Genomic DNA, 25,667 nt, shown 5'->3' with positions numbered 1-25,667 from the left:
CATATAGATGTTGGCAGTTATTAATGACAGCTAGCATTCGAAATTCAAGCCACTTTCCAGATTTATTGTAAAGTAGATGAAACAGACATTGGACTCACTTTTCTCCCCCTTTACAAGACACAGCAGTTTGGGATTCTCTTGTCTTTGTCACCTTTAGTACCCCAAGGGGAGGGGAATTTCTTTACTTTTTGAGTAACTTGTCTTGCAAACCTCACCTGTGAACATCAGCTCCTCTTGGAGAGAGGGCTAAGGGTTGATTGGTCCAAGTCAGTTAACCAAGAATCATAGTGCTTTGTAGAGAGGCAGCCAGCCCTGGCAGCATATGTATGGCTAAACTACCCTGAAATGCTGTGTTCAGACCTTTACCCTTTTGAAATGCAAGGGTCATTGTCAGGGGCTACTTCCTCTCCTTGTGCATTACTTATTACAGACTCTGAGAGAAGCTCAAAGACCTAAAAGAACATTTCAGGCATGGGAGAGCCACATGGAATGAAATAAGAAAGGAAAGAGACCTAAAAGAAAAAGAAAGATAGAAGGAAAGAAAATGGGGTTCAGGGGGAGGGATGGGGAAAAAGGAAGAGAAAAAGAAGAGAAAGAGAAGGAAAGACATAGTAGCGTCAGTTGGAATTTGTATTCCGCACTGTAAACCTCCAGTCGTGTAAAAGTTACCACCTATATTGGTTCGCTAGGGATCCTATAAGTAGCATATATTGGGTGGCTGAAACTTCAGAAATTTACTGTCTCACACTTCTAGAGATTAGAAGTCCAAAATCAAGGTGTCAGCGGTGTTAGTTCCTTTGAGGGCTGTGAGGGAAGGCTGTGTTGCTGATTTCTCTCCTTGGCCTGTAGATGGTCATCAGCCCCCTCTGTCTCTTCACATGGGCTTCCCTCTAGGCCCAGTGTCCTTGTCCTCTAAGACCATGAGCCATATTGGATTAAGGCTCACCCTAAGGACCTCATTGAACTTCATGATGTCTATAAAAACCCTACCTCCAAAAAAGGTCACATTCTGAAGTACTGGAGGTCCACAGCATATTTTTTTGAGGGAGAGGGTTATTCAACCAATACCACCACATCACTGTATTTCAGACTCCTGATTTCTCCCTCAGAAAACCTGGTCTTTTCAGTATTTTCTATGTCACTGAAAAGTACTTCCAGATACACATACCAGAAACCTAGAAGTCTCGGACAGTTTCCTCTCTCACCTTGACACCACGAACGTTTCCTGTGCACCTTAAAACAGCTGGTCACAGGACACCTGTCTTCCATGACCTCTCATCTTAAATTTCTGCTACATAGAAAATAGCTCATTCAGAATGTCTTCCAACTTTAAACACTATACTTCCTCCATCCCCCTGAAGCAAAATACCCGTCTTGATTTAAAAAGAAAAAAAAATCCTCACCCAATCCATTGCAAATCAGCATCTATTTCGTTTCCTAAACATCTCTCCAGGCCATCCATATCTCCTCTACTGCCACCTGAGTACCAGCTAAGTCATCTCTCATATCCATTTGTATCTGCCCCCGTGCAATCCATCCTCCGCTAGAGCCAGAACCTTCTTTCCAAAGTACGGATGTCGTCTGGCCGTCCTCCAGCTTAAAACCCTTCGGTGGCACCCACTGGCTCATAAAGTAAAGACATTCTGCCACGTGGCCCCTACCAGCCCCTGTAGCTTCCTCTCTCACCATGTTCTCCCCGGCTCACTCCTAGGCTCTCAGAGCTCGTAAGTTCCACATCACCTCCTGCACATAGTCCCTGCCAGTGCTCTTTATTCCCCCTTCACCCTCAGTGCAAGTCTCACAGCTTCAGAAAAACCTCCCTCATGGTCTATCCCGCTTCTAGGGCACCAGGGTTTTTATTAGCATCATCTCTCCTGCAGTTTTGCAGTTACTTGTGGAATTAGTAGATCAGTATCTTTCTCCTCCTCCTCTCATGCAGAATCTCCATGAGAGAACACAGATAGCGTGTTGTTGTTGTTTGTTGTTGTTGTTGTTATTCACCATTTGCACTCCTAGCATTAACACAAGCCCTCATGCATAGTTTTCATTATGGTGGTAAAAATCTGGTGGTTTGCTACCAGAATTATTTGAAAAAAATCCATAGACAGATCATGCCCTAGGTCTCTCGGAAGTTTGTAGAATAATTCTAAAACTATTTCAGGAAGTGTGGAATGTAATAAGGAATGTAAACAGAAAGATAAGATACCAGAAATACAAATGAAGGTGAAAGGAAGGGTCCCTTGTGGTTAAGAAAGAAGGAACATTAATATTAGATCCATGGATCTAAAATGAAGCAGGACACAAAGCCAACTCCAGCTCCTGCTTTCCATAAGAACCATCGAGTGCGCTGAGATTTCTGCCCCACTGCAACAACATTCACAATATTGGTACCTCCGCGATACCTGGGCCCATGCTCACACTTTGTTTTTACCACTGAATGCAGTCACGTTGCTTTGTTCAGCTACAGCAGGATGCTGTCTCTACGAACTTGCTCTCTGCATTATCCATCTCTTTAGAAGCATTTTTCGCTTTTTTAAAAAAGATTTTTATAGCCACAGTTGACCTTGCACAACTTCAATTCCATAACCTCATTTTACCAATGAAGAATTGGGGCTCAGAGCAATAAAATGGCTCCCTTCCCTGCGGCCAGTCCTTTGTTTTATGTTGAATGAGTTGCAGCAGGCCATTCCACGCAGTAACTCAGCAGCCCAGGTGTCACTGCACCCACTTAAGAGTAGTTTCTGCCCAGGATCTCTTCATGCTGGTTCGCTCCTCACTCCAAGCAGAGCGTGAACTCTGATGATCCAGCTTTTCCCGCTCCACCCACAAGGTGACCGAAGCATTTATCACCCAGATCAGGGTGTCTGCATGAGTGCTCTGTTGAAAATTACCCTGGGACAACAGGTATAAACCAGGACTGTCCTGAGCGAAGCAGAATGTATGGTCACATTATCCACTACGTCAGATTCTTCAGAGAAACCACATGTGCAGATGTTCAGCAAGCAGTGAATTATATCTTCTCCTGGACTCTGAGGATTCATGCCCTTTGGGGGAAGTGGGCATCACTCTTACCTCCCTCCCTCACAGCTCTTACTAGTGTGAGTGCAGAACCTGGCCATTTCCAGTCCCGCTCTCTGCCTTACTTACGTGACAGACACAGTCAGATAGAGGTGATCTAAGCGCTACACATCACTTCCTTACCGAGAAAGGTGCCTCTTGAGGACACGTGGTGCTTTTTCTTCATAAGTTATTCTCGGTCATTCACTAACTTCTGTTATCCTGAAGAAGTAACAGTACACTCCTTGGTTAACCAGTCTGTTTCTTCTCCAAAACACAGACAACCAGTACTTACACACACACACACACACAGACACACACACACACACACACACACACACCCCTTTAACTACTCATCAGCAAAAAAAAAAAGCTGAAAACTAGGAGCACAAGGAAGAATAATTTGCTTGTCTGATCAGAACTGAAATCATAAGTGCCAGGCAACCAGTGTGTGCCACGCTGTTTCTTTTTCACTGGGGACTTTTAAGGGTCCAGGCGGAAAGCAAGTAAGTAGGATTCCTGGGATTTCATGGAGTGGATTTGGAGACAAATTAGGAAGCCAAGGTTTGTTTAGACCCTATCTTGAGGGGTTCCTGGGCACTGAAATTTAATTTGTGTCCAACCTTAACCATTTCAGTGGGCTGACTTACCTTTCCTGGCGCCACGTTAAAAATATAAAGACCTGATTATAAGCTAATAGATTACAATGTACGTGTAGCGGAATAAAGAACGTTTCCACCTGTCCGTTCTGTCACCTTATGCACGTTATCATTTCAGGAGGAGAGACAGCTATTGATGATACTCTCTCAGGCAGGCGCTGGACCATCAAAAAAGCAAATTCAGTTGCCTTCCTTTCCATCATTTTCCCCTGATTTCTCCACTCACTCAGTACTAGCTGTGACTACACATATCCCTAAAATAAAAACCAAAGAAAAAGTACGTAACGTCCTCTCAACACTGTGAGTTTTGGCAGAAATTGTTCCACAGTAACTAAGAGCATGTGAGCACGTTACTGTTAGTGCCTTTTATTTCCACTCTTTCCAGAAAACCAGTGCATCTTCCAAAGTGCTTCTTTTTTTTTTAACTTTTGGGGGTTGGTAATTAGGCTTATATATTTATTTTTAGGGGAAGTACTGGGGATCGAACCCAGCACCTTGTGCGTGCTAAGCATGCGCTTTACCACTTGAGCTATATCCTCCCCACCCTAGTGCATCTTTCAAATGCCTGGTTTTCCTTTGCTGGCTGAGAGGTAGATACACCATCTGGCGTTTGTCTGAGGGGCAGGAGTGCTCCATTTCCCATCTTCTCCTGAGCTCCTGAGTCTTAACCACTGTGGGACACTCTTTGAACTTGAAAAGCTGCCTTCCCCCACACACAGCAGAACCCAGTGTAATTAGAACAAATAAAGAAACAGGTCAATGAAAACACATTTAATTTTTAAAAACATTTATTTTTAATATATAGTCAGGAAAAATGTTAATGTTTAAAGGAAAGAACATAAGCTAGTTATTATGAACAGGTGACAGATTATTAAGTAAAGATTAGACAGAAAGAAAAATGTCTAAAGGCTAAAATGATACCCAAGTTGAATATAAATATGTCATCAAGACAGAGTTCTTGCTTTAAAAAGCATGAGTCTTTCTTTCAGTAACTGTTATTTTACTATTTCACCGTAGTGTACTCTAGACAGAAAGGCAGATATTCCACGCATACTGCTCTCAGGGATCTTCCACTCAAAGAAGAATGAGATGAACAGCAGTAAATATTGAATGCATCTGAAACAGTGCAGCCTTACAACCTAACCTTACATGGTTGTCATGAACATTGAAATGACTGCATTTTTGTACAAAGTTTAAAACTGCCTGATACACAATACTGAGCACTACATACATGTTTAAGTCAGTAAATACATTCATGCTATGTATGTGCAGTTAACGAAGTATTAACCTTAAAAGGAGAGTGTAAAGCAAAGGGATGTGCTGCAAACTCCTAATGTTTTAATCAATGTTGTTTTAAATCCACACACTTTGAACAAATAAAAATTCTTATAATTTCTTGGATGCTGCCTATAGATGGATCACTTCATTTATTTATTGCATATAAAATAATTTGGAAGTAATTTAAAAGTAAGTTAGAAAAAGGGAGAACTTTTTAATTGTACACCTTTCCAGCCACCTTAAAATCTCACACAATGATTGGGAAAGTCTTCCCACTGAAAATCATACTTGGCCTAATGTATCTGAAAATAAAATATAACCATGTTGTTTGTATTTGAAGAAATTTCCGAGGAGATAAACAGACCAGCAATTCAATACAGAGTGTCTAGAGTCTGCATGGTTGGGCTTGTGGTTCCCATTTGTGGATGACAATTATTCTTTATAAGATAATGATGCTCAGAAAGAAGTGTATGTTCTCTATCTCGACTGAGTCTCCTCTCACTGTTTCCTTTCTGTCGTGATGGATGTAGCTGAGGGGGATTCTGTTGAGCTATTGCGATAAGGAAAACAGTCTTTTTCGTCTAGACTTAAAAAACCCTGGGGACTATAAGGATTTGAGGATTGTTTTCTCAAACATGAAACAACAGAACAAGCCAGACATAAAGGGGTGCGTAGCAAGTGATTCGGTTTATGTCCAGCTCCACACCAGGCACAGCTAATGTGTGGTCCTGTCGGGGTGGCGGTTACTTACCCTCGGGGGCAGGCTTCTGGGATGAGGGTAACTGGTGTGTTTTCAGATGTGGATGCTGCTTACGTGAGTGGGTTCAGTTTGTGACTGTTTATTAGCTACTTGTTTATCTTTTTGGTATATGTTAAACCTTAATAAGAAGTCCAGAGTGAAAAAGTATAATAATAAGAGAACAGAAGTGAAAAGCATTCAGACTTCCTTTTCCCATAGTATACTATTTCCAATAGTTACTCAGAAGGGGCTCCAATTAGTCACAGATCACAATAGTTCTGTTGTCTCAAATCACAAGACGGTTTAGCAGCAGAGCCAGCATTTTGGATCTTCTGCTTCTGTGTCTTGTGATTTTTAATTTTTTTTTCCCAATCACAAGCTGTGCTAACCTCCAAGGCCCATGACACAGCCTGCTGGCAGGAACCCCATCAGCCTTTCCCTGTGACCTAACACCGTTTGGCATGTTGACAGGAGAGTTGTGTGAGGAGAAGCTGGACTTCTGTGCCCAGGACCTGAACCCCTGCCAGCACGACTCCAAGTGCATCCTGACGCCAAAGGGATTCAAGTAAGTCGGAGGCCCCCTTGGGGCTCACGGTCCGGGGAGGAGGGCGTCTCTTTGAGGAACTCTTCTTGCAGGACCTAGCTTCACATTTTGCTCACGATTAACAGGACATACACACCAGCATCAATGGCATTTTTATAAATGTTTAGATACAGCTCGGACTATTTTTTTAGCACACTGAAGAAGGTAAAAGAAAGTGTTGCGTTTTGTTCTCTGACTCTTCCTGGGAAGTCATGTATGAAATAAAACAGCCTTTGGCTATGTTTGATTAAATTTATTAGAAGGCCAAATACATTTATAATGTCCACTAGCTGCTTTATTATCTAAATGGAAGTCTGTGGTAAAACAGGAAGTTTAATTTAATGCAACTGAAAATGTTCTGGTCTGCAACAATACTTTAACCATCCAAGGGACAGAAGATAGAGTGACCATATGTCCCAGGTTGGCCCAGTGCAGTAGCAGTTTATGCCTATTGTCTTAAATGTAATTATTAATAGTGTCCCTTTCATTTCCCATATGTGTTGTCCGGTCATGATAGAACACACAGTCACTCCAGGTAGCAATCTTCTTGAAGTATGTTTGGTATCAAATGAAGTTATTCCTTTGCCACAATTCTGAAATATTTTAAAAGTCTATCATCAACAAAAACTTCTCTTCTTAGCCTGGCAGTAGTTTAGAAATGGTCTGGTCCAAATATGAGGAAACCACAACACACAAGAGGTCGGTGGCTGTCCAAAGGTCCAAGGCTATTCGTTGGCAGAGCTGGAGCTGGGTTTTAAACTTCCCCGTTGGGTGATTTTTCTGATACAGATTGCCTCTAAGAAGTTTTACGCTTCATCAGCATGGCAGTTGGTTTGGTACAGAAGGTAACCTGGCTCCTCGGAAATGACACAGTCAGGTTCAGGTTGAGTTGTGCCTGCAAGAGACAAACTAGCAGATACCACTACTTGTTTCTTTGCCCAGTATTGATTGAGCACCTGCCATGGGTCAGGGCACGTACTAATATTACCATCTTACGTCCCTACGGCGTGTAATAGCGGCTCACTCTCACACACTTCATCTTCTCAGTGAAACGACTCAGGCTTAGTTGCCCCTGAATTCAGAATTACTCAGGTCAGGAACAGTTTTATCAGAGTAGGTGGGATTTGGCCTGGGCCTCTAGCAGATTAATACATGGCACAGATTATCAGACAGCTGAAGCCGAGGCGGGTCAGTGTCACCAGACCCTCACTGCCTTTCAAAGACCAATCTGAATAAAACAATGAAGTCTCACATTTTATTTAGAGAATATTTTTGACTCAGTCTGATTTAAAACTTACCGTTTTAGTGTAGACAAATTCAGTTGCAGCTCCTGCTGATTCCACGGGATGCCTTTCTGAAAAAGAAAAGAATGTACTTGATTCTGCTTTCCATTGTGTTTTAGTTTACAACCCTATGTGGAAAAAACAAAGGTCTTACTGAAATCTTTATTTTCTACAAAATTCTGCACTGCATCTTGTTCATCCAAATACTATATGCAAATTATTTTAGCTCCTAATGTCTTTGATCTGCCCACAGTGAATTTGGCACATGGCACACTCATCACTTACATAACAAATATTATCATTTCTTAGAGAAATTAGTCAGTAAAGCAGATGGTTTTTCCAGAACTGCTGAGCTGCTGTACAGGTTTCACGGGGCTTTGTGCATTGGAATGACAAGATAAAGTGGTAGTAAGACTTAATGGAAGCCATTAAAAAATGAAGAATTCATCTTCCAAAAGACTAACACAATTCAGTGTCTTCTATTACTGTCTATTAGATGGCACATCCTTTGCAGTGCGTTTTATTGGATTGCAGGTTAACTGATTGGGACCCCACTGTTTTCAGCAGTAATTTGTGAGTGTGCACGTAGTTCGGCAGAAAACGGATTAAGCCATAGTGTTTGCTATTCCTCGCGTATTATAAATAATTGCACGTAGTGGGAAAGGGAGTTGCAAAAAAAGTAAAACGACTTAAAAACCAAAGCTATATGAAGCTGCTAAAGAAAACTTCTACTGACAAATACTGTTTGGACAAGTCACACTGTTACTTTGACTGCATTTTCCTATTACTAAGCTAACAGAGCTGGTTTCACTTTTCTTGCTTTGTTATATAGCTCATAAATCTCCTAAATTGCTTTGTGATATTTTTAGACCATGATATGCCATAAGGAGTACTTCCCAGCATGCATCTTACTTAGTCAGCTTGGAGCTCCTACACAGTGTATTCTGCATTCTTTGCTTTCTTCTTCACTGCTTGTCAGATAATAGAGTCCAGGGAATGTGATATCCTTTATTGATAATACCAACTTTAAAAAATTCTTAATTAAATATTTTCTTCCTGTTTTGAAACTTGGTCTGAGGAGCCAAAGAAAGACAAAAATGTCCATCATAATGTGACTCCAGGTTCTAATGGGCTTGAAAAAGAGTGTCTGTAGAGAAAAGAAAATAAAATAGCTCTCAGCCAGCCACTCTGGTGACTCTGTGGTTCTCTTATCTTTTACTTTGATTTCTCCTCTCAGATAAATAATTCAGAGTGTTTCAAAGCATCTCTTCTTCTTTTAATGCTCTGCACTTGAGCAGCACTGCTCACATTAACATTGATGGAAGCCCTTTTCTCGGGCCTTGTTCATCTAGTTGAGAATGTCTATGGCCACTTAGAATCCATTTAACTTCAGACTTGTTTACTTTGCTTTGTTATGATTTAGCATTAAAACCGCTGGCTCTAGAGCAAGCACGCTTATGCAGTGAGCTCATTTTATTTCTTAATTCATACACTCAGAACTAAAAGTCTGTGTTACTCTTAGAGAGTATATACTCCCCATTTATTTTAATTCATCTGCTCTCCAGTAAGTCTTAAATCCTGATTTTGCATTTTCAGACAAGACCCTTGGCATTCAATAATATCCGCATTCACTAGGGTGTTTTTGATTATCCTCATTCACTTACATCCTAATGGCTTTGAAATAGAAAAGTGGATAATCAGTACAGTCTAAACCATAAAGACTTTTATATAATTATAAAGATGTACATAGAATTTTTTTAATCTACTATTCATTGATCATGCATTAAATATCAAACTCTATACTAATTATTTTACATGTAGTGTTTTTATTTAATCTTTTAACAAACCTGTAAGATGGAAATTATTACATACATGTTACAGATGCAGAAAGGGACACTTAGAGAGATTAAGTAATGTAGTCAAGATTATATACAGTTAAGGATGAAACCAGAATACAAACACAGTTCTGCCTAATTGCCAAGTCCAAATTCCGTAAGGTTAAACCAAAATTTCCCAGTTTATTTGTTTTTTTGAAGTCAGTGAACCCTTTCTAAAATCTCAAACAGAAACACTCATGGAAACCCAATGTGTGATACTAATGAATCACAACAGAAGAGTATTGTTGGGGGAGGGTGGGGGGATGGGGTGCAGAGGGAAACTGCCAGAAGCCCCCTCCCATCTATGGCCATATCTGCAAGGGCTCTGTGGTCTCCTTTAGCTCCACAATTCATAGTTTAATAACCATTTCATGTGCCATATTGCTTTTCCATGGGCACCTCTAAAGTCCTGCATCCTTGGCATTAGAGCTAGAGATTCCAGTGTTCAGCATTCATGAAGACGGGATTTAAAAAGGAACCCTCCTATACTGTTGATGGGAATGTAAATTGGTGCAGCCACTATGGAGGATAGTGTGGAGGTTCCTTAAAAAACTGAAAATAGACTTACCATATGACCCAGCAATCCCACGCCTGGGCATATACCTAGAGAAAACTCTAATTCAGAAAGTCACGTGCACCCCAATGTTCATAGCAGCACTATTTACAATAGCCAAGACATGGAAACAATCTAAAAGTCCATCAACAGACAACCTGGTAAAGAAGATGTGGTGTATGTATATATAATGGAATATTACCCAGCCATAAAAAAGAATGAAATAATGTCATTTTAGCAACATGGATGGACCTAAAGATTATTCGTATTAAGTGAAGTAAGTTAGAGAAAGACAAATATCATATGATATCACTTATATGTGGAATCTAAAGAAAAATGATACAAATTCTATTTACAAACCAAAAACAGACTCACAGACATAGAAAACAAACTATGGTTACCAAAGGGGAAGGGGCAAGGGAGGGATAAATTAGAAGTTTTGGATTAACAAATACACATTACTGCATATAAAAGAGATAAACAACAAGGACCTACTGTATAGCACAGGGAATGATACTCAGTTTTTTGTAATAGCATGTAATGAAAAAGAATCTGAAAAGAAAAAATATATATGTATGTATATCTTTAACTGAATCACTTTGCTGTATGTAACCTTAAGCTAACATTGTAAATCAACTATACTTTAATAAAAAATATAAAATTTAAAAGAAAACAGGCTTTAAAGGGAACCCTGAGTAATTAATTATCTAACAGCATAGGGCGGTGTTTAGAAATTCACGCTGTCTTTTTGGATTACTTGAGTGCATTTCCTGGCACTGCACTTATAAGTTGAAGGTCCTTGGGTTAGGCACTTAACTAGTTTGTCCCTTATTTCCTCACCTGGAGAGTAGAATCATGGTGTCACCGATGTCACAGGGCTGTGGAGAGAATTCAGTGAATTCACATATGCAAAGTGATGAAAAGAGAGAAAGTGCTCAAAGAATATCAGCTGGATTATTATCCCTGGTTCTTTACCATCAATATAGCTGGGACCCCTTCTGCCCCAGAGTGCCCAGGCTGAAAATCTGTCCTGGGATGGGCCCCAGGAATTTTGTATCCATTCCCCTGCTCTATCCAGTTAGGTTAGTCTCCATTCTGCTATGATGATAATTTGGATTCATGGTAAATTAGAGTATCCATGGTTAACATATTTGTTTTTCATAAAATTATCTTTTATTCTAATGCATCCAGTCTCTGTTGGAAAATTTAAAATGTTAAATGTTCTTAAAAATATGCTTAATATTCTTAGTAAATTTTACAAGACAGAACTTTTATCATGTCATCAGCTCAGATGAGTTAGACAGCAGAGAACAGAGGACACTATGGGCAAATAAAGTTGGGGAAACGGGGGAGAGGGAGGGAAGGAGGGAGGGGCGAACACTGGTGCGATGATTCTATTCTTGGTTGGATGGGAGATGCTCACTGTCATCAGGGAAAGGAAATTGCTGTTCCTGTGATAGTTTGCAGTGAGAAACTGTGGGCGCCTTTGCAGATCAGTACTTATTTTCTAGGCATATGTTTATTTTCAGACTTTATGAGCCTGTTCTAAATACGTTTTTTTTTTCAAAGATGGTGCCACTTTTTCCTAGATGAAATGCAACTGTTTGGTTCCTTTTGGCTCAGTTGGGTTTGAAACTGTTTACCTGCTTGTTCACACAGGTGTGACTGCACGCCAGGATATGTCGGCGAGCACTGCGACATTGACTTTGACGACTGCCAAGACAACAAGTGTAAAAATGGAGCCCACTGCACTGATGCGGTGAATGGCTATACGTGCATCTGCCCCGAAGGCTACAGGTAAAAGTACAAATACCCATTTGGATTTAAAATCAGGTGTTACAGCACTCAGTTCACATTGACAGTTAAGTACCATCTAATCAACACTTTTTTTTTCTGTTTCTTCTTTAGTGGCTTGTTCTGTGAGTTTTCTCCTCCCATGGTTCTCCCTCGGACCAGCCCCTGTGATAATTTTGATTGTCAGAACGGAGCTCAGTGCATCATCAGGGTAAATGAGCCAATATGCCAGTGTTTGCCTGGCTACCAGGGAGAGAAGTGTGAAAAATTGGTCAGTGTGAATTTTGTCAACAAAGAGTCTTACCTTCAGATCCCCTCCGCCAAGGTTCGGCCTCAAACAAACATCACTCTTCAGGTAAGATTCCTCTGCTACCAAGGGCTGATCTCACTCTAAGTCAGTTCAGCTTCAAAGCACAAACATACGTGATGGCTTGTGAATGATATTATTTCTTAAATAGACAGTTACAAACTGCGTAGCACAGTGGCAGAAAACGCTGCTTGTGTGAAGAGCTTCAGCTATTCTAACATTTGTGTTTTTCAAAACTAAATGGGAACCAGGTATTTTGATTCACTAGTTGATCGTATAAAACACGCACACACACAGAGCAACAAAATATGTCTCTTCGTTTTGTGCTCAAGTGATGGCATTTAATTCATTTATTTTTTTATGACTGTGCAGTTCAGGCTTTGCACAGGGGGCAGCTTCCTGTACGAAACGTGCAGCTGAGAAGAGACAGGTGAGACAGAACACACCAGGGCAGAACATTTAGCACGTGTCCTTTAACTCTGACATGAAATTCACAAACTCAGATTTTATTGTAAGTCTTTCCCCCAAGTCACTGTGGAAGCCATTCAGATCCACAGACGAGGTGAGGCTAGATTAGGGGTAATACGTTTAGGAAACACAAGCAAGTTGGGGCTACATGTTTGTTTTCTCTGGTAAGCAAGCTGCATCAGTATGTTTTGAATTCAAATGAGTGTAGCCAGTTCCCCTTGCCTTGTTCCTTATCTAATTTACCCTGAAACTCCAGTGAGAGGCAAGGGCTTCTTGAGAAGCCAAGAGGAATGGGACCCTGGAGGGCAGACAGGTCTTCTTGAAAAGGTCTGTCTCCTTAACTTCCAGCATTTGCTGCCCAGATTGTTATGAGAAGTACTCAGTGGTGTTTGTGCTTAAGTTCCAACTTCTACTCAGCTGGTCCTTCAAAAGCTTGAAAAAGTCAGGAAGCAGGATAAAAAGAGAGATTTCCCCCTCTTCACTCCATAATTATAAAAAATTTATTTTTTAATATAGAATATGAAAATCTGTCTTGCTCAATGCAGTCACATTTCATATGTGACATAAATAAAGCCCATAAGAAGAGCAAAAAAAAAAGCAGGTAAGTGAAAATCTCAAGCAAGGGGCATTCTAAATATACCCAATGATGTTTGCTTAAGTATTTGTTACTGTTCTTTTTAACAGAACAGAAATGTGATCATTTTATTTCTGATTAGATTTTAGCATTCTCTGCTGTGACAATTAGTTTGATATCTAAAGGGGAAAGCTTGATTTACTCTAAATACTGCAAACTCTAATGATATGGAAACTAATTTTCAACTTTAATTTTCTGAAGTATAAATTATGTCATTTCCTTGTTTTTTGCATATTTCATAGGACATGAATGTTTAGCTTTATCATTGTCAATATGTACAGAATGAGAATAAATATATAAGTTCATGAATGTAAAAAAAATTGAAATTCTTTACGAATTTATTTGCAGCACAGCAATCCAGAAGCAGGTCATCTTTTGAGTAATCATTTCCACATGCATTGGTATTTTCTCCTAGCCATAACGAAGAAATAAACCATAGTAAAAACCCTTTGCTAAGCAGTCTTGTTTCTTCTTAATGAAATATGTTTGGATGGCTCTATGTCCTGCTAACATCAGGGTTACTTCCTACTAGATTGCCACAGATGAAGACAGTGGAATCCTCCTGTATAAGGGTGACAAGGACCATATCGCTGTAGAGCTGTACCGGGGGCGTGTTCGTGCCAGCTATGACACCGGTTCCCACCCGGCTTCTGCCATTTACAGGTGAAGATCTCTCAGTTACTGGTAAAGGTGAAAAACAATTGCTTCAGGAAGCACTGCTTCTCCTCTGCCGTACCGTGGGGAGGGGAGGGAATAACTAGGCTACAGCAGACTTAATGATTAGTGCATTAGAGACCTGGCAGTAACAGATGGCAGACTCAAGCCGGACGGTTGGAGGGGAGACGTATAAGAGGACTGTTTGCAGAGACTGGGTGGGGTAGTACAATAACCTGGAGTAATAACCAGGGATACGGCTCCTGCCATGGGCTTGAAGGAGAGGAGGAGCTGGCAGTTATGGAAATGGATGCTCAGAAAAGAAATTGCGGAGAGGACTGCCCGACAGGAGCTGTGACTTGCAGTGGAGGGATGCAGTCACGTCTCAGGGAAGGAAGCAGCGTTGTAAATTCCTGACTTCCCAGCAGTCCGTGCTTCCCTTTGGCCAAATCAGATGTCAGAAAACAAGGAACCCAGTGATGCCGGTCATGTCGCTCACTCACGAGCCTCCCAGGGCTCAGAGCTGGGTGACGACAGGTGGAGAGCAGCTCTGGAGAAACAGCTGCAGGATACCCAACCAGTGAGAAATTTAAAGTTACTATTCGTGCAACACATGGTTATTGAGCACCTACTGTGTTCTAAGCTTTCAGCAACAAAGCCCAGCCCTTAGGAAGCTAACATGTGCTAAGCCAGTGGACACATATGGTATGTGTATAATCCTATTCATTTTGAAAGTTTTCTAGTACTGTAATGATATTGACAATACACTGATGATGAGAAAGGGGTGGGATTCAGGGGGCATACATTTTGCTGAAAGTGTGCTTTTGGCATAAGACTCACCTCCAGAGTCTCTCCGTTGGGTCTCAACACTGGTCGTCCCACAGACAAGTTACCTAGTTCATTGCTTCACATGCAGAAATAACTACCCTCATCTAGAGCAAAGGCGCAAAGTCATAGGCAGTCAGTTTTTCCAGGCAGATAACTTCAAGGACTAAGCATGCCAGGTGCAAGAAAAGAATATGCTGTCATCCTTTTATTCCTGAAAAGATTTTAACTTTTTAGAGACTCATTCCTTTATTACAAATAGCCTTGGTGTTAGCAATATAATAGGAGTGGTCGTGAGTGAAGTGAACTAAAAAACAAATCTTTGTCAAAACCGGACTAGACCCCATCTGCTCAGGTCTCCTTGAATGTTGCCATGTGAAAATGGAGGGCCAGGTTTTGCCAGAACTTACAATTTTTCAAGAAAGGATAGAAATTTGGCTTTTTTTAAATATAAAGTTTTCCCTCCTTTAAAAATCAATTCACATTTTTTAAAAAATACCAAAAGTGGTGAACAAAATGCATTTGTAGGCCAAGTACCCGGGGCAGCAAGTTTGTGGGCATTGAGACAGGAACTGGAGACACTGGGCTCTGTGTACTGATATGAGGCTTATAGATATCAGTGTGTTTCACATGCTATTTGACCTTTCATAACGGTTCTAGGAAATTAGATGCCAGTTGTAGCCATGGGTGGAACTTGACAAGTCCTTCTGGTGGTGAGCTAACTCACTGGGAATATTTAGAGCATGAAAACAAGCACATAATTATTGGTTTCCAAGTAAATACAATAGTTATTTCATCTCTAAATGGTGATGAATTAGTGCCAACATTTTAAATGTGGCTAGGCCTTAAATTTTATAGCTTCAGTTTGTTTTAGCCCATAAAGAGATTTCAGAATACTGATTTTTATGGTTCATTTTTGGTATTTTGATTGTTTTATTTTATGCAGTAAAACAGCATAGAACTCTCAGAAACCACTGTAAAAGTTTTTGGGGTTGGCTTACTAATGCTAGCGTTCACTTAAACTATACCTAAAATATTTCTAGATAAGATATAAAAACCCAAGTGATTATATCCAAATGAGGACTTACTATAGAGAGCTTATTTTGAGTTAATGTTTATTACCATTTTTACCTTAACCAAAAATAGAGTATACCCTGTAGCATCTATAAAGAAAAAAAAAGACTAGTATCACATCGCACACTTTTTGTTGGGAACCAGAAGTGGGCGTTTCTGCTTGCAGACATCTAAGGAAGACATCTGGTGTGAGGTCCAGGGAATGCATAGCTTTTGTTTATTTTTTGCTCTTTAGTTCATGGCACAACAATCAACAAAAGTCATTGAGTTATTTTTAAGTAAAAGAAAAGAAGCAATAATCACCTAGAACTCAGATAGAGAGATAATGGATCGATGGATTAATTGATTGATTGACACAGATATAATATACACATATCAATGGGTTAGTATCCAGTTTGAAATAGAAAAAATGCTTTTGTGAAGTAGACTACTGAGACATCCAGTTTTTTCAACGCACTAGGAGACTCTGGTTTTTAACAAGTAAGAAACCTAGTGGCTGAGATGTATGTTCAGATCTTGACCAATTACTCTGTATAAACTTAAGCAAGATACTTAATTTTTCTGTGCTTCAGAATTCATATCTACAAATTATAGTGTAGCATCCACCCCGTCAGGTCACTGTGAGGATTTAATTCTAGACTCAGCTCTGTCCTCACTCCTCACTCACTCTGTCTTCGCTCTCATCTCCCTTCTAACGATGGAGGAAGGTCTTTCTGGATCTCTCTCTGGAGTGTAACAAGAGTTTATAGCACACCCTCTAACCTCACACATGAACATGAGAGGTACATCTGGTTTACAGTTCCTATGCGGGGCAATTTGGAAATGTCTTTCCCACTTCTGGGAAGTTATCCTAAAAGATACCTGAAGACATAGAATTGACGTGCACTGAGGTATTGGTTGTAAAAACAAAAGTTGGGAAACAATCCAAGTTTCTAATTAAATAAACTATGGGGCATTCACACAATGGAATGTATTGTTAAAAAAAGTGGGGGGGAGGAAGGAGAGAGAGGACAAGGAAGTTCTCTATATGTGATATTGAAAGATTTCCAAGGTCTGTTGCTCAGTTAAAAAAAAAAAAGTAAGGCAGAGCAGTGTCAAAGGTGGGTAAATAAATCTGTCTTGTTATTTCTGTGTACTTGCATAAAGAAAAAACTAGGGACAAGAGGAAAGTGTGGGGTCGAGGCACAACTTATGTATGAATATCATTTTATATATTTTGATTTTTGAACCATTTGAATGTCATTACAACTCAAAACTAAAATTGAAGTAAAAGAAAAGATCAGGTGCTCTAGACAGTCCACCTTGATTCAAGTCCCAGCTCTTTCTTCCATTAACTGTGTGTCTTGGGCAAATTGCATAAGCTCTCTGGTCCTCACCTGGTAAATGGGTAAATCAGTGTAATGAATCATAGTTCCGTCTTTGTAGGATTGTGGTAGGAATTGTATGATTTGACACACATGAAGTATTTAGAATAATGAAACATTAAACAATAAGAGCTGCTGGGATCGTACATGCAGAATGTCCCAAACTACCTTTATTCCCTTTGCTCACCCTGGCACATTCCTAATTTCATAGAGAAGCACCACCATCTTCTTGGTCATCTTAGGTGTGATGAAGTTACTCTCCACCTTTTGCTTTCTTTCACCTTCAACTTGAAATGTTTCCAAGTCTTAATTCTGCTCTCATTAATTTCCTGGCATTTATTCAAATGCCTCTGTCCTTGTTCAGGCCTTATTACAATGTGTACTCTGATGAAAAGGATGACTTCTTCATTATTACAGGAAAACTCATCAATAATACTGTTACTATCGGTTTTCCCATAAGTTGCTTAATAAATATTTTGTTTGGCTGAATTCAATTTTCAAATCTTGATGTATTTCCATTTTACATAACTGTACTAAAAATACATCACACTAATGTTTTAAAAAGAGGTATTTTTACATATCCTGACCTCAGAGAATTTGAGTTCAGTTAATTGAATGATTTTATGTTGTATAAGATTTACCTTGGTAAAACTTCGTTTTCCAAAATATGCATTATTTAATGTGCTGTTGGAGCATCACATATGGGAGTAATTTTGCATGTCAGGTGCATTTTTTCAGTTACCTGGTTAATTTCCAATGTTGATGGAGATGGAGTTTATTTATTTTAGCAAAATGAAATCTGTTAAATTAGGGAAACTTATCATCCGTTATTATTGTTTCTATTGTAGTGTATTTTTTGGTTTAAAATATTTGCTCTTAGATGTCAATTATTGTCTGAAATGAATCGATATGAGAACCATTATTTTATGGAATTATGGCTAGAGGGAGTAGTTAATGTAGCCTAAAGTGTTAATAATTACCAAGATGTGGTAATTACTTCTTGTCCGGTGGAACCAAAGTGGCATGCACGTTTTCTCATTTTATTCCTTACATCTGAAAGAAGATCGTGGTTTCTTGTAGGCATGTCTACTGCAAACAGAGTCAGACACATAGGTAGGGGTATAGAGCCACTGTTTTCACATAACCTGCACCAGAATCACTTGAAAGTTCTGTTAAAGTACAGATTCCTGGGCTCCACCCCTAGTTTTGATTCGAATCTCGGATGAGCCCCTAGATTTTCATTTCTCCAAGCTCCCAGGTGATGCTCTGGTCCAGGGACCACCTTTTGAGAACCATTTGTATAAAGGGAGTATATCTGAGCTGTGCTCTGAGAGGTGATGGTGTGCACCGCTTCTCACATCCAAGTCCCAGGACCTCATGCTTAATGTCTGCCTTTGGGGAGTATTTTCCACCACAGTAATCAGCCGCTGCTACAAATCCAGACTCGTTCGTTTTACAGGAAGCCAATTGTTAAATATTGCCCTGCACCCTGCTAAGAGATCTAATCAACAGCAAAAGAGGTTACACACGTTGCCTAACAAGTGGACGAATGTAGAATATGGTCCACGTGCCTAGCTGTAATGCTTAGAGACTAGTGTGAACCCAGTAGCAGTGCTGTGAATGAATGAATGAATGACAGCCTAAACTTAAAGCTAATATCAGCAGTAGTCCCTCAGACGGGGATGAGAAATAACATTTTTTTTTCTTCAAGTAGGCTGATAATTGATCGCCCTTTGAAGTGACTTTCTTTTCATCTAGATAGGCAGAAACTTGAAAAAAAAGATGAATAAAAATTATATGCTTCTTTCTTTAGATTAGAATTAACGTTATTTTCCAAACCAGATAGCTTCTTTGGAAACATAGTCATTGACTATTTAAAAATGAGGGAGCCAGATGCAGCCCCCTACAGAGGTGCAGGACTGTACCATGCGGTCATCAGTTTCAGTGTTCAGGGACCCGCACAACTGCAGGGGACTCTCCCTGCAGGCTGCCAGGCTTGGGTGGCCGCATAGCCTCTGGGTTATGCCACTTACAGGCTTTCATTAAGAAAAAAGAAGAAGAATTTAGTCTCGTTGGAAAAATGGACAGTAGATGAAATCTATGTAGTCTTCTCATTTCCAAGGGAAACAAGTCGTTCTTGAGACGCTGTATGGGAAGGCACCATTTTTTACCCTTTGTAACCTTGAGCAAGTTATTCCTTCTCTTTGTGCTTCCATTTCGTGGAGAGACTTGGGAGTAACCAACGTGAAGCACCTAGTATCTTACTAGACAAGAGCACAATTATTGGTAATGCTGGGTTGATAGATATTCTTCATGCTCAGATACCCAGATACTGAAGAATAAAACCCAAGTGCAGATAGTATTGTCTTACATGTGACTCTTACATTATGTTCAAATGTGGAAGTCCCTTTCTACTGTAGGGCATTTTTATTTAAATTATGTACAGATAGTCCCAAACTTAGGATGGTTCAACCTAACAATTTTTCAGCTTTACGACGGTGCAAGAGCGGTATGCATTCAGTAGAAACCATCGTTAGAAAGAATTTTGAATTTTGATCTTTTCCTGGGCTAGCCCGTTGCAGTACATACTCTGGGGACGCAAGGCAGCCGCAGCTCCCAGTCGGACACGTGATCACGAGGGTGAACAACCCATGTGCTCAAACTAGTCTGCACCCAGACAACCAGTCTGCTTTTCACTTTCTGTCCAGTGTTCAGTAAATTACATGAGCTGTTCAGCACTTTATTATAAAATAGGCTTTGCGTTAGATGATTTTGGCCAGCTGTAAGCCAGTGCAATTGTTCTGAGTACGCTTAAGGCAACTAGGCTAAAATATGTTTGATAGATTAGGTGTGTGAAGTGCATTTTCGACTTACCATATTTTCAATTTACAATGAGTTTATTGGGACTCAACCCCATTGTAAGTTGAGGATGATCTGTAATTTGCTTCAAAAGCGCTGATAAAAAAATACAGCCTTACTTGATAAATTATTTTATAAAATGTTCTTCTGAAAACTCTTATGTATATACATAAATACCTTTATTCCTTTCTAATTACAGAAGTGGGCAGGGAAATTTTTTATTACCATCCCCACTTCACAGATGAAGCATCTTTAGCCAATAGATAACAAAATGAGATGACCAGTTGAATTCATCTGGTTTCTGATTCCTGTTTCGTTGCATGGAATATGCCAACAGATAAATTTAAATTTTTAAGCCCAAAGACAGGAGTTCACATAAGGAAAGTGAACTCTTTATCTTGACTCCATTACTGAAATACCACGAGATTTATGGTTGAGACAGGAATATAACAATGTCACTGTTAATGTGCCCTGCAGTTGTAAAGACAATCAAAGACGATTTACAGCCCCTTCTTCTTTAAGCCTGGGGTGTTTAAAATCTTTTTCTGTAGCAAACCACTGGACAGTTCAGTAACTGCTTTGTTTTCACACATCCGTTTAGAAATTCAAGAAAACAAAACCTCAGGTAATAGACAAGTGTAGTAAAACTTAAAATTACATAATAATGGTAGTAAATACAATTTATGTTCCCAGTGGAAAGGCTCACTGTGAAGTGATTCACTTGCAACTTTTGTTGCAAGTCATCCAATACGTAGTTCCCTGGGGAGCATTGAAAGAGGGTTTGTCAGTACTTCCCAGAACCCAGAGGATACACGTTGCAAGTGGGTAGGCAGGAGGTGACTGTGATAGACTGTAAAATCGACGATGGCTCAGTTTTATTCTGCAACAACTGGTGTGTCCATCACTGCTTTTATTTAGAAGGGCATTTAGACAAGGGACCCCCCCGCCCCAGATCTCTTGCTTTAGGAGACAGCATGAAACACCAGCTGAAAACACTCTTAGCTTTGCCATATTCTCTTTGGGCCCCATACACACAATATCATCCTGAAATCAAAGATTCTAAGAATAGTAATTTCACAAGACTTGTCTGTTAAAAGGCTGGGTGAGGCCTCGCTTAATTCCTGGGAAATATAAATGGAATTAAGCTCACTGGCAACTCTTACCAAGTTCTGGAATCATCATATGAGACATTTAAACCTTTGGGGAGGAGAAAAATCTAGTCCATCTGAATTTCACTTGTCATTGGGGAAAAAGAATCCAAAACCAAGTTTCTAATCTATGTATCTCATATACATTCTCATAACCCTCAAACACCCCTTAGAAGAGCATTACCTATTTTTTTCCAATTCAGTGATTTTTAGTAAATGAAGTTGTACGACCATCATGGAAGATTATTCTCCGTAGAACTTTGTTCTTGGGCTATTTGGAAGAGAAATCGTCTATTAAAGGCTTGTTAGTGGCGAGAATACATGCCATGTGTATAGTACCAGCTACTCTTCAGGGTAGTTTTTTTTTATTATTATAAAAGTGGTGCATAATAATGAAAATCATGTACAATAGAACCAGACAACCTGGCTTCACATCTGTTTAGCCACTGGCTGTGCCACCTTGGGTACCCTAAGTACCCAAATTTAGGGTTGTTGTGAGTCTTAAATGAGTTAAAACTTGTAAAGTTGGCCCTTGGTATGTGCTAGATAATTCTTTGATGTAATTATTTACATTTCCCTGGTGAGGAAAAGAAAGCAGAGAAAAATTACCTGAAGTCACAGTAACCCAATGTCACACATCTCACAGGAGTGAGGACACTGCTGAGCAAGATTTATCTCCCAACATTATCTTTCAGGATATCACCACTGAAAATTCCAATTTTTTTAAATAAAATGATATTTTTAGATATCCTCTCCTAAGTATGCCTGAAGTCTCCTGACTGTCTGTAATTATAATCCAGGTATTATTACTAAATATACTTTGTATGTTATTCCTAATATGTCTCCCTTATCTTTTATTTACTTAACGTACACTTATTGAGCATCTACTATTTACCAGACACTCTACTGGAAGAAATAAATAAATAATACATGGCCTCTGGTTTAATGTCCCTTAAACAATTAGTGGGAATTAAAGACATGTACTCAAAGACAAAAACAAAAACAAAAAGAAAAAAGGAAAGAAAGAAAGAAGTAGTAAGTAAAGTGAGTTAATAATGAAACTGCCTCTGGCTTCCCAGCTGAAACCCTGCTTTAGAGTGTACAAAAATTTCAAGGTATTACATCTTCCAAGTCTACTGCACCAAACACCACCGTCAGTGGTGACATAACCTAGGTCGATCGTCTAAGACCAATGTGTGACCACGAATGCATTCCTTACTACGCAAGTCTTTTATCTGCAATTGTAAAGAGGAAAAAAGAGGGCCCATTATTATGGTTATAACTGAAGACCAGTGTTCGTAACACATTTATATAAAACCACTTAGAGAGTTGTATATGATCAGAAAGCAAAAAGCAATTGACCATCATCTTGTCTATGTATGTCTTTATATTCATGTTATGTCGAACTTCTAATAACTTGAACGAGATATGTCCCCAAAGAAGGTATTACATTTCTGCTAGCTTTTAATTATCTTACAATTAATATTAAAAATAAAGCTAGCCTAAATTCTTCCTGAAGAAGATTCTGAAGTAGTATTGCATTATTTATTTGATGATGGTGGTGATGGTGGTGCTGTTCATGGTGATACTAATATCTAATGTTTAACTTACTCACCATAAAAAAGAATGAAATATTGCCATTTGTAGCACCATGGATGGACTGAGAGAACATTATGCTTAGTGAATTAAGTCACCCAGAGAAAGACAAAAACTGTATGATGTCACTTAGATGTGGAATCTAAACAATAATACAAATAAATCTATATATATAAAACAGAAACAGACTCACAAACATAGACAAGAAACTTACAGTTACCATAGTAGCGGGGAGGGACAAGTTAGGGGTATGGGATTAACAGATACAAACTACTTTACATAAAGTAGATCAGCAATAAGGATTTATTGTACAGAACAGGGAATTATACCCAATAGCTTGTAATAACCTATAATGGAATAAATCTGCCAAAAAAACCCAAAAAAGAATCATGATGGTGTACATCTGAAATTAACACAATATTGTAAATCAACTATACTTCAATTAAAAATAATAAATAGATAAGTAAGTAAATAAATTTGCACTTTCTATATGCTGGATGTTTAGCTCTGCATGTCAAAAAATTATTTTGTTTACACGTCAAATTAGCCATAGAAGGGAGAAATGTTTTACTTTTTTACTGAAGAGAATACTGACGTTTGTTAGCAATTATATAACTTATTTAAGATCAAACATTTAATAAATGCAAGACCAGAATTCAAGTTCAGGTTTATCTGCCTCCAAAATCTGTGCGTTTCACCGCCAATGGGTATTACTACCCAGCAAATTCCCTTAGAATACAGTCATATTTAAGGTCACTAACAGTTGGTGTGCAACTTTATTTAGAAAGTGCTTTCCTTATTATATATTGTTTCCTCTGTTGATTTTAATGGTATCTAAAGTTGGGATAATTAAATGTGTAAAAAGCGAAAATATTGATTGGCACATCTAATATTTATTTTTTAAATGATCATATCTTAAATAGGTTAGCAAAGATCCCTGCACACGTGGACACTTACATACTTAGGACCGGAAAACTCAAAGTGTTTTCTCAGATCTGCAGAGTGGTTTATACTGCTGTCAAATCGCAAAAACATTTTATTCTATGTCAGCAACAATGGAATATGATTAGACTCCTGTGGTGAGAACCATACAAAAATGTCAATACATTTTTCTGCAATTTTCCAGACTTGACCTATTTGCAACTTTAAATATCAGTGCCTGGAAATTGAATCAGTCTTCTTGTGTGGGAAGTAGTAGGTATTCACAATCCGCCCTATTATATGCTCCCATATTTCCATTTTTGAGTCTTTTTTTTTTCAATCTTTTCTGTCAATATCTCAGTATACTAGTTGTTTAATATTCACTGTTGATCTCACCTTCTTTGCTGGTCCTGTTTGCATCTTTGCCCGATGTAACACTCATGTTAGATGGACAGCCACCCTTTACAACCCTATAGCACCTGCGTATTAGTTGCACCCAGCTTCATTTTAACTTGTCGTTTTCTATTTACCTAAGTCTCTTAATATTTTTGGTTTTGTCCATTTTATGAATTTCCATAAACCCTATCAAGTTTTTTAGAAGGCAGCAGCAAGAGAAACAGAAGAACCATTGTCATCACTAAACTCCCTAGATGTGACTGTGTTAAGCATTCTGTTTATTCAGTTATTCTCACCTCCCTACTGAGCATAGATGTCTTCACAGCAATATCATTTGATGGACATCCTTCTGAAAAATGCAAAGAAAGTGAGAGTATATTATCAATTAACAAATTTCAAAAAGTGCAGTGATCCTACCAAGCTGGTTCTTCCTGTATGTATGTGTATGTTTGATTCTGGTAAGCATCACTGTGTAGTGCTTAAGAGTGCAGAAGCCAGTGAGCCCCGAACATCAGTGTCCAGAAAGTGTATTTGGCCCAAGTGTAGGTTCCTTGCCTTTGAATATAATTTAGAGTAACAATATCTGAGTAAATGGAACTTTAGTGGCATTTAAAAGCACATGTAAAATTATGCTTTGGAATTCCTACATACCTGGAGAATGTGACTGAATAGAGATAAAATGTATTCATTTCCACTTCTCCCGATGGGAGAACAGAATTGATGTATTCATTCCTAAGTAGAGAACGACCATATCTCCTTGAAAGTATCTTATATCTTTAAATCAACTACTGGTCTTTGTCTTTATTAATGTTAGATGGGAGTGTCTTTTCCCTAAAAGAGCTTATTGGAGTCTGAATTGTAACTCGTTTTCTTTAACAAATACAGAATTGGAGGATCAGCTAAGTTGTTGTTGTTGTTTTATAGTGTGGAGACAATCAATGATGGAAACTTCCACATTGTGGAACTACTCGCTCTGGATCAGAGCCTCTCCCTCTCTGTGGACGGAGGGAGCCCCAAAATCATCACCAATTTGTCCAAGCAGTCCACCCTGAATTTTGATTCCCCACTCTATGTCGGAGGTAAGCTGTTTTCCAAGTTCCATGGATTCCCAAACCCTGTGATTCTCATCACAGACTAATCCTGAAGTTGTGGATGCCTGATGCCATGGGCATTGGTCCATCATTGAAAGATGAACAGCGGGAATGGAAAGAAAAGAGCCCTAGATGAGTAATAAGAGAGCATTTTGTAAGCCTGGCTCTGGGTCTGACTAAATGTGTGGTTGGGGTGGAGAAGGACATTAATCTTTCTTTTGTGTCTGTCACCTGCTAGGTGATTTACACATCATATAAGGTAATTATTTGATCCAGTGTATAGAAAAAGAAAGCTGGTTAGAGGTCAAATCAGGCAATAAAGAAGCTGAGGAAAGAAGTCTGATGCAAACTGAGGAATGAGTGACCCACCCCAGCTCCCTTAAGGAGGCGAAATGTTTCAGTCAAATGTTGCTCTTCTGGAATGCCTTACTACAGTTGCTAGCTCATGTCGCCGATAGGATAATTATTAATGAAATCAACTGAATGAACAAATTAAATGTACAATTT

General features: G+C 39.2%; 1 protein-coding gene across 3 annotated transcripts in view; it reads left to right on the top strand.

Moving 5' to 3' along the window:
* The window catches only part of SLIT2 (slit guidance ligand 2), a 351,115-nt gene that overhangs the window by 317,449 nt on the left and 7,999 nt on the right, over positions 1–25,667 (top strand). For all 3 annotated transcript variants that reach the window (XM_006208114.4, XM_006208112.4, XM_072945820.1), the window contains 5 exons: positions 6,205–6,298; positions 11,689–11,826; positions 11,938–12,178; positions 13,765–13,895; positions 24,994–25,148. In XM_006208114.4, coding sequence (XP_006208176.1) covers positions 6,205–6,298; positions 11,689–11,826; positions 11,938–12,178; positions 13,765–13,895; positions 24,994–25,148 — 759 coding nt within the window. The remainder of the gene's footprint in view (positions 1–6,204; positions 6,299–11,688; positions 11,827–11,937; positions 12,179–13,764; positions 13,896–24,993; positions 25,149–25,667) is intronic.

The sequence above is a fragment of the Vicugna pacos genome, chromosome 2, assembly GCF_048564905.1.
Source record: "Vicugna pacos chromosome 2, VicPac4, whole genome shotgun sequence".
NCBI lineage: Eukaryota > Metazoa > Chordata > Mammalia > Artiodactyla > Camelidae > Vicugna > Vicugna pacos.
This window is presented reverse-complemented; position numbering and strand designations above follow the sequence as displayed.